Here is an 8,311-nt window from a genome sequence, read left to right as displayed (position 1 = left end):
CCCGCCCCCGGGGACAGTGTTATATTCCTAGCACCAAATACATCTTGTAGCATGGTAAGTGTTCAATACAATGAATAAATGAATAAAAACTTTCAACGAAGTCAGGAGGGTTGGCTATCTAGTCACTTAAAAAAGTAGTGCTAATGTTAAAAACAAGAATAAGCAAACCTAAAAAAAAAAAAAAAAAGAATAAGCAAACCTAACCAGAGAAATGTGACGAACCAGTAAATTAAGAGTTGGAATTTGGGGGCATCACCCAGATTTAACAACTCAAAGGCCTTATATATCTGGTTCCAAATTCAACAGTTGCTTCACCAGAAAAAACAGGCACTCTCCCCTCGTGCAATTTACAGCCTCAGAAACCTCCTTGAGGGTCAGCATAAACGGGGTGGTAATGAGTTTGAACAAATTAATAAAACTTTTAGAAAAGAAATTCAATGAATATGTCCCATCAACCATGAGTCAACAGCATCTGCTTCCTCCACAAAATCTAAAACCCAACACAGACTCCATTTTACTCCAATGACACAACACATTCATCTCGGGTGGGGTCTTTCTCTGCCCAAAACCACCTCTCCCTGCCAGAATTCCAAAGAACTCGTGGAATGACTCACCTGAGACAATTTTGTTGTAGTGGCAGGCAGAAGTGGACGGCTAAACTTCTTCTGAGAACCAATGGCTGCTGGAAATGGTGGTGCAGAAAAGACAGCTGCAACACAGTTGATTTTGTTTATCCACCCTTGCATTTCCTCTGGACTCCTGAGAAAAACAGACATATTTCTGTTAGGTAATTTTTATATCCTCGTACATGTTGTTGTTAGATGCTGTCAAGCTGAGTATGACTCACAGTGACCCTATGAACAACAGATCTGATCCGTGTCCTATCCTGTGCCGTCCTCATGATTTCTGACACACATGGGCCCATTGCTGCTGTCACTGCATCAATCCATCTCGTTGAGGATCTTCCTCGCATTTGCTGACCCTCCACTTTTTCCAAGCATCCCTTTCCATGGCATCCCTTTCCAAGGAATAACCTCTCCTGACAACAAGTGCAAAGTCTGTGAGACGAAGCTTGGCCCCCTTTGCCTCTAAGGAACATTCTGACTGCACTTTCTCCACAACATATCTGTTTGTTCTTTTGGAAGTCCAGGGATGTTTCTCCAACACCACAGCTGAAAGGCATCAATTCTTCTGCCATCCTTATTCACTGTCCAGCTCTCACATGCATAGCATGTGATTGAAAAGCCCATAGCCTGAATCCAGCACATCTTAGTTTTCAAACTGACATCAGTGCTCCTCAGTATTTTCGAGAGGTCCTTGAAAGTGAACTTACCCAATGTATAAATCTCCTTGGTCTCCTGACTGCTGGTACCAAGGACGTTGATTATGGATCCAAGTGAGATGAAATTTCTGACAATTTTAACCTTTTCTGCAACTATCATAATAATGCTTATTGGAGCAGTGGTGAGGATTTTTTGTCTTTTTAATGTTGAGATGCAATCCATACTGAAGGCTGTGGTCTTTGATCTGGGATTTCTGATCCTGGTACACAGATATTGCTAATTTCTCATTACCAATTTAAAACGGCACACAAAATATTTTTCTTTTATACAACTGATCCTCAGTGAAATTCCAATTAAGATTCTAAACAGGCAAATTTAAAATCATGCAAAAAGGCAAAAGGGTTGTGTTTTGCTGCACGAACAATTAGGAGTGAGTGTGAGGAGGCATAGAGGGCCTTTCGGAGTCAGAGAAGTATTCTAAAACAGACTGCGGTGCAATCGCACAACTCTAAGTCTGCTAAAAAGTCAATGAATTATACACATAGGACCAGTCAAACTCCTGGTATGGAAAATATATCTCAAGAATAAAACCCCAATGACATTGAGTTGATTCTAACTCACTGACCTGTGGCAGAGCAGGATTGCCCACAAGGTTTCTAAGCTTGCCATCTTTACAGAAGCAGACTGCAACATCTTTTCCCCAAGGAACAACTGATAGACTTCAGCCTTGAACCAGTGTACTGCCAGGGCCTATAGTATCTCAATAAAGCTGTTAAAAAAACAAATACCCCCAAACACAACACAAAAACCCAACACCTTGAAAGAAGTGGTAGAAGTCATCTGATGTTGTAAACTCACTTTTAACTTTGAAGTAATTGTATCCACAGAGTTCAACACGGAGGGCAATAAACACTACTTGTGAACTCATGAATTAACGGGAGAAATGATCATGAGCCAGGAGAAAACGACACAAAATAATAAGCAAAGATGGCAAAATGCCATCAAATTTATAAATTACGTTCTCCAATTATTCTGATGAAAACCACACTCTTTATCAACTGAACCCATGTTGATGCTGATGTGGGATGCTGTCAAGGTGATTCTCATCCACAGTGACCCTAATACCATTTTTACAGCAACTGACTCTACTTAACCGAGTATCATGTCCTTCATCAGTGACTGCTCATCTCTGATAACATCCTTCTTTCCGTAGAGTCTGACTGTACACTTCCAAGACAGATCTGTTGGTTCTTCTGGTAATCTATGACATATCCTTTGCCAAGATCATAATTCAAAGGCATCCATTTCTCATAGATATTCCTTGTTCACTGTCCAGTTCTTGAACAAGCTGCAGGCGAATGAAAAGACCACAGCTTCAATCTGGTAAGCCTTAGTCCTCAAGACGGTATCTTTGGTTTTAACACATTAAAGAGGCCTCCCCCCCCTCATATTTCCACTGTGCAATTTGACTTCTTACTTTTTTTCCCATGGTTTGTGGATGAAAAATAAAAACAAACACTGGCAATTTAAATACTTTCTGTTTATCATGCTGATGCTTAATGGTCCAATGATGAGAATTTTTGTTTCTTTATGCTGAGGTCTATCTTTCAATCTTTTTTCCATTTACCAAAATGCAGGTTACTGGTCTAGTGGCGAGCATTTTTGTTTTCTTGATATCTATTCTGAAGTCTGTTGTCTTTGATCTTCTTCAGTAAGTTTCAAGTCTTTAGTTTCAGAAAGCAAAGATCCATCCAGCATCAGCGAAGATAACCTGATCCATGAACTCTTCTTAATTGACTCTTCCATGGACACTTACAGCTTGAATTTCTGCAGTTCCTTCTTGATATATTGCTCCAACCATCTCTGACCTCTCTTTAGCAAGATTCTTCTTCTATGTAAAATAGTCTTAAGATAATTTTCACACTCTATTGGATAACTTTTTAAAAATGAGCATGAATATGTGCTTTGTATTTATTTGTTCACTCCCACATATCACTGTAAAGGGGTCTTGGTGGTATAATGGTTAAGTGTTCAGCTGTTAATGGAAAAGTTGGAGGCTCAAATCTAATAGCTGCTTCATTCGAAACTTCCATAAAGATTTACAGTCTTGGAAATCCTGTGGGACATGTGATGAATTTCACTGTGTCTCCCTAAAATATGTACATGTGGCTAGGTCACGATCCTTAGAATGATAGAGTTAGACTCCAATTAGTGCTTGTATGTACTTAACCTGTATGTTGCAAATCCTATACCTTTATCTATGATGTTAATGAGGCAGAATTAGTTGTAGTTACAAAGGCAAAATGTAAACATTAGGTTAGGTTCTATTTTGACTCAATAGCTCTCTTTTTAAAAAAATTAATTTTAATGAAAGTTTACAGAGACTTAAGGTTTCCAGTCATTCATTGTTGCATTTTTCTCCCTCCCAGCCTCCCTGCCTCAATTCACTCTTCCCCTTGAAAAGAAAAAGAAAAACTCTTTCATTGTTATGCAATCCCTCTCCCCAAGTCCATTCCACCATGCAGCCTTCACTCTGGACTTCTGTAATGATAAGAATGCCCATTCATGCATCCCTTTTAAACAGTTCTCTCCCTCATCTGTTTCAATGCAATATACCTCATTCCTCCCCTCCTTTTCTGTCTTCCCTCAACCCTGATGTAAGTCCCGTTTTACAACAGTGGCCCTATGCAATATTTGTCCTTTAGTGACTGAGAGATTTCACTTAGCATTATGTCCTCCAGGGTCAATCTCTTTTGAACTGTAAATAGATTAAACAAGTGAGCAGAGATGGGGGACCTTCATACTACCAAGAAAGAAGAGCAAGTAGTGGAATGTGTCTAGGTTCCTGAGCTGGGAAAGCCCTAAGCCAGGGGACAGAGAAAGCGTCCCTTTAGAGGTGGGACCTTGAGTTTAGACTTTGTGTTCCTAAATGATAGAATAAATGTATGATCGCAGAACTGGATAACTAACACAAAGACATTCTACTCTGTCCTTACAGGTTCACTATGAGTAAGAACTGATCTTACAGCAAGGACCTTGACATTTTTGGTTATGAATCTCAAATGTGGTCTCTCTAGCTTCATTATTTCAATTGACTAATTTATTTTATTATTTCTAACTTAAGAGATTTCCTTAGATGTTAGATCAAGTCTTTTAGATTCTTTTTTGGAAGGTAGAGTAATAGAATAATTTGGAGGAGGGCGCTCAACAACTGTCACTATACATCTGGTCATAGCTCTCTCTGTGGTATCTAATCTGTGCTACTCCTACATGCATAGTATACTCTTTCACTTGTTTTCTACAACTTACTCCTTGCCTGATTGTCAGTGCTTTTATGCCTTTACTAATTCAAAGACTACAAATCACTAGTGATTTTTTTTCCTCTTTGATTCTACAGTTCTCTGATCATAAAGTATGCATATTCTTGTGTTCCTCTATTTCAAATATTTTTTATTATTTTTAAAAATTTCCCCCCAGTGGAACACAGAGCTCTTTTATTTTAATATTTTTTAATAAAAGGGTTTTTGTGATGATTTGAGTGAGAATTTACACAGCAAATTTGTTATTAAAAATTTTATTTTATGGTTTACTTACAAAGTTAATACACATAGTTACTCAGTATTTTTCATTCTAACATCAACTGAGACAATTTGGCAGTGCAGTGTTGAGGTGGAAAAGCCAGGCCAGGATCATTGGCTGTGTTTGTCACAGACAAGAAAGCTATGCATGCCTCCTAATTATTATTTCTCATCTAGAGATCCATTTCTGAAAATACTTTCTCATCTCTCCATAGGAATTCTCTATTATCAATCTTATAGACATACAATTCAAGGCATTTCCTTGTCCACAGTGTGCTTTCTCTTTTTTTATTTCCTTTTCATGGACAATCAGAGTGCCCAAAGAATAGGAAAAGATAATAGGGTAAAAATGTACATTTACTGAAGGAAGATACTTTCTATGTATTAGACACTGTGTGAGGTACTAAAACATTGTATCATTTAATCCTTTAATCCTTTTAGGAACTCTGCAAGATAATTATTATTATATCTAACTAGAGACAAAATGAGGGGTTAGCCTAAACATTAGATTTTCTTTTTTTTTTTTTAAGCAATTATAGTTAGCCCCTTTGGTCTCCAGCTAACTTAACTGCTGACACATGGTCTTTCAAATCAGCATGGTCTTGCTAATCATCAACAGCTGACACAGCAATATAAGAGTACTCTTTACACTAGAGGGGGTGTGAAACACCAGTACAGAAATGAAAGCATAACTGTGTTTAAGCTTTCTGCAGCATTCAGCCTGGTCCACTGCTCACCAGTTTCTACAAAAATCCCTGCCTGTATGCCTACAATCACATGAGTCATTCCCCTCATGGGACTAAGTCTCTGGAGGACCTTCTAGCAAATCTTCAAACCCACAAGACATGGAGAAATTGAGGAACTGAGGCACAGATGGAACTGTTAATAGAGAGTACGGATATATATAAGTGGGTAAGCATTTGGGAGTATGTTGACCTGAGGTTGCTCATAAATAGCCTGCTTTTAAACTTAGCAGCACAGGTGAGATGAGGTCCAAAAAGGTTAAATTACAACCTAAGATATATGTTTAAGAATCTAGGCCTATTTTTCCCTGTAAACCTTGATTTGGTTGCCTGGAATACACTGGTGGTATGCAAACTGAACAAACAATAAAGAACACTTACTGGGCTTGAAAAAGCAGGACCCGCCAGTCAGCTGTTTTGAGTTTGAGCACATTGGGCTTCTTCTCATAGTCTATGGCCTTGGATGCCAGTGCGTGGTGGACACTGACAGCATTTTTCAAATCTTCCTCAGACAGAGCCTTTTCTGGTTTATATTCATCCTACAGACAGATACAACAATAACAAAGACAAGATCATGTCACCTTTCAACTTCTGTTTACATAAGAAAATTTGAAAATATACAAAGATGCATGTAAAAAATGGAAATAGAAACACTCTTTACTATTTAATAAAGGTCATAAAACATCCTGTTGTTTGAGAAAAACTGCTGAGAATGAGAAAACACATCTACTTAAAGGAAATTACGGAGGAAATATTTTATATAAATTAAATAGCTAAGGGCAATCAAAGCCAAAATGACCTATTCCATGTGCATTTTACAGTGGCTTGAAATGAAGCAAGGTCTAATAAATGAGTTGGTTTTAATACTAAATAGATAATGTAAAAGCTTTACTATCCCCATCAACAGAATTCTACTGGTGGTGAAAACAATGCCACCAGAGTCTTTGCTCTAAAGAGTAGCATTTTTCTACTACTCTTCCTTTTTTGGCTAACATTATAGAAAGGAAAATAAAACGATTTCTTCAACTCTTTTGCTGAAAGAGAAATAATGGGTTTGGTAATCTGCTGGCAGGTCAGCTATGGGTCAGTTCTGACTCAATGGTACACAACAACCCAACAACATACTAAATGTTACAGGAGATGTTATCAAGACCTACTGTTTCAAGCCCTCTTCCTCTCCCTCCTCATATTTCATCTAAAACAAAACCAATCTGTTGTGACAGAACAGTTCCTACTGATAGAAAACTTTGAGGACAAGGTAGAATTGCCCCATAAGTTTCAGAGGTTTGTGAGTCTGAAGTCTTTTTTTTTTTTGAGTCTGAAATCTTTATGGAAGCAGATGTTGAATTAAATGTTAGTAGTCAAATGCTTAACCATTACAACACATGCACACACGCTCTTAATATGCAGTAAAAAGTCCAAAATATGTCCTACTAGTCTGTTTTCCTTTATAATTTAGTTTTAAACATTATAAAAGAAATACTACAATCCCATTGCCTTCTCTCTCTTACAGGAATCAAACAATTCAAAGACGTCATGCTGGGAAAGGTCAGCAGGAGAGAGGACGATTCTTAATGAGGTGGACTGACACAGTGACTAACAAGGGGCTTGGGCAGGACAGACATCATGTGGACAGTGCTGGAGAGGGCAAGGTTCCTATCCGTGGGTCATAAGGATGCTATGAGTTGCAGTCAATACAGGGCTAACAACAATGTGCCCTCCAATGCAAATAATCCCCAAAACACAAAACAGCAGGCTATTAAAGCCATTAGTAAAGTCACTAAGAGTACGGACCAGAGCAAAGGATTTCCCTTAAAAAAATTTAATAAATAGCAATAGCAACATAAAAATTATTCAAACTTAAATTATAACACCTCTGGGAATTGTGTATAAATTATAACACCTCTGGGAATTGTGTATAAAGCAGTCAATTTTATTTTCATTGACCCTTGGAAGTTAAAAAGCAATATTGACAATAAAGGTACTCTAAAGAATTATAAATAAAGGAGCAGAATGAAAAAATATGAAAATAGTTGTGATATATTAATATGTACCTGCTTTTCTATCATTTCCATTAATGTATAAACCTATAATTCAGTTTTGTTTTGGGGCAGGTATTGCTTGTCTAATTCATTGAGATTTAAAAGTTTAGCATTCCAAAAATACAGAAAATTCCTTCCAGACAAAGTTTCTACTAAAGGATTCATTTCAACTGGGAATAACATGATTATAAAATGCCTTCCAGCCTTTGGATGATCTATGTCATTGTTGATTGTCGCTAGGTCAAGCACAACTCATAGTGATCCTATGAACAAAAGACCTGAAAGCCTTTCTATAACTATCATCCTTTCTCAAAGTTCATAGTTTCCAGAGGCATGTTTAGGAATTGGATGTCACTCCTGCTTCCAAACTTGTCTTAAACTGGGAGCTCCATCAAACACTGTCTATCATGGGTAACTGTTATGGCATTTGACACTCGAGTGGCACAAGCTGCAACAACCACAGGTTACCTCAGTACAGCACACTGACAGAAGAGTACTCCACCACTTAGAAGAATGTTCCTCCAAAATATAATAACTACCAACTTTTAAATACAAAGGCCCTCCAAGAGGTCTTTTTTATGTTAAACAAGAGGCTTAAATAAAATAAAAAAATTAAAAAAAACCCCAACAAACTCAATATAATATGTTGCTGCTGTTATGGCTTT

The 8,311-nt window shown here is 37.6% G+C and overlaps 1 protein-coding gene across 1 annotated transcript in view; it reads right to left on the bottom strand.

Annotated features, from left to right (window-relative positions):
• PSD3 (pleckstrin and Sec7 domain containing 3) overlaps positions 1-8,311 on the bottom strand; it is a 504,139-nt gene that overhangs the window by 55,272 nt on the left and 440,556 nt on the right. The window contains exons 13-14 of the mRNA XM_006884895.1: positions 5,986-6,143; positions 615-759 (exon numbers count right to left, since the gene is read on the bottom strand). Of these exons, the coding sequence (XP_006884957.1) occupies positions 615-759; positions 5,986-6,143 (303 nt within the window). The remainder of the gene's footprint in view (positions 1-614; positions 760-5,985; positions 6,144-8,311) is intronic.

The sequence above is a fragment of the Elephantulus edwardii genome, unplaced genomic scaffold (assembly GCF_000299155.1).
Source record: "Elephantulus edwardii isolate Elephantulus edwardi_28Jun2011 unplaced genomic scaffold, EleEdw1.0 scaffold00038, whole genome shotgun sequence".
In the NCBI taxonomy this organism is placed as follows: domain Eukaryota; kingdom Metazoa; phylum Chordata; class Mammalia; order Macroscelidea; family Macroscelididae; genus Elephantulus; species Elephantulus edwardii.
Note: the sequence above shows the minus strand (reverse complement) of the source record. Positions and strands in the feature narration are given on the sequence as shown.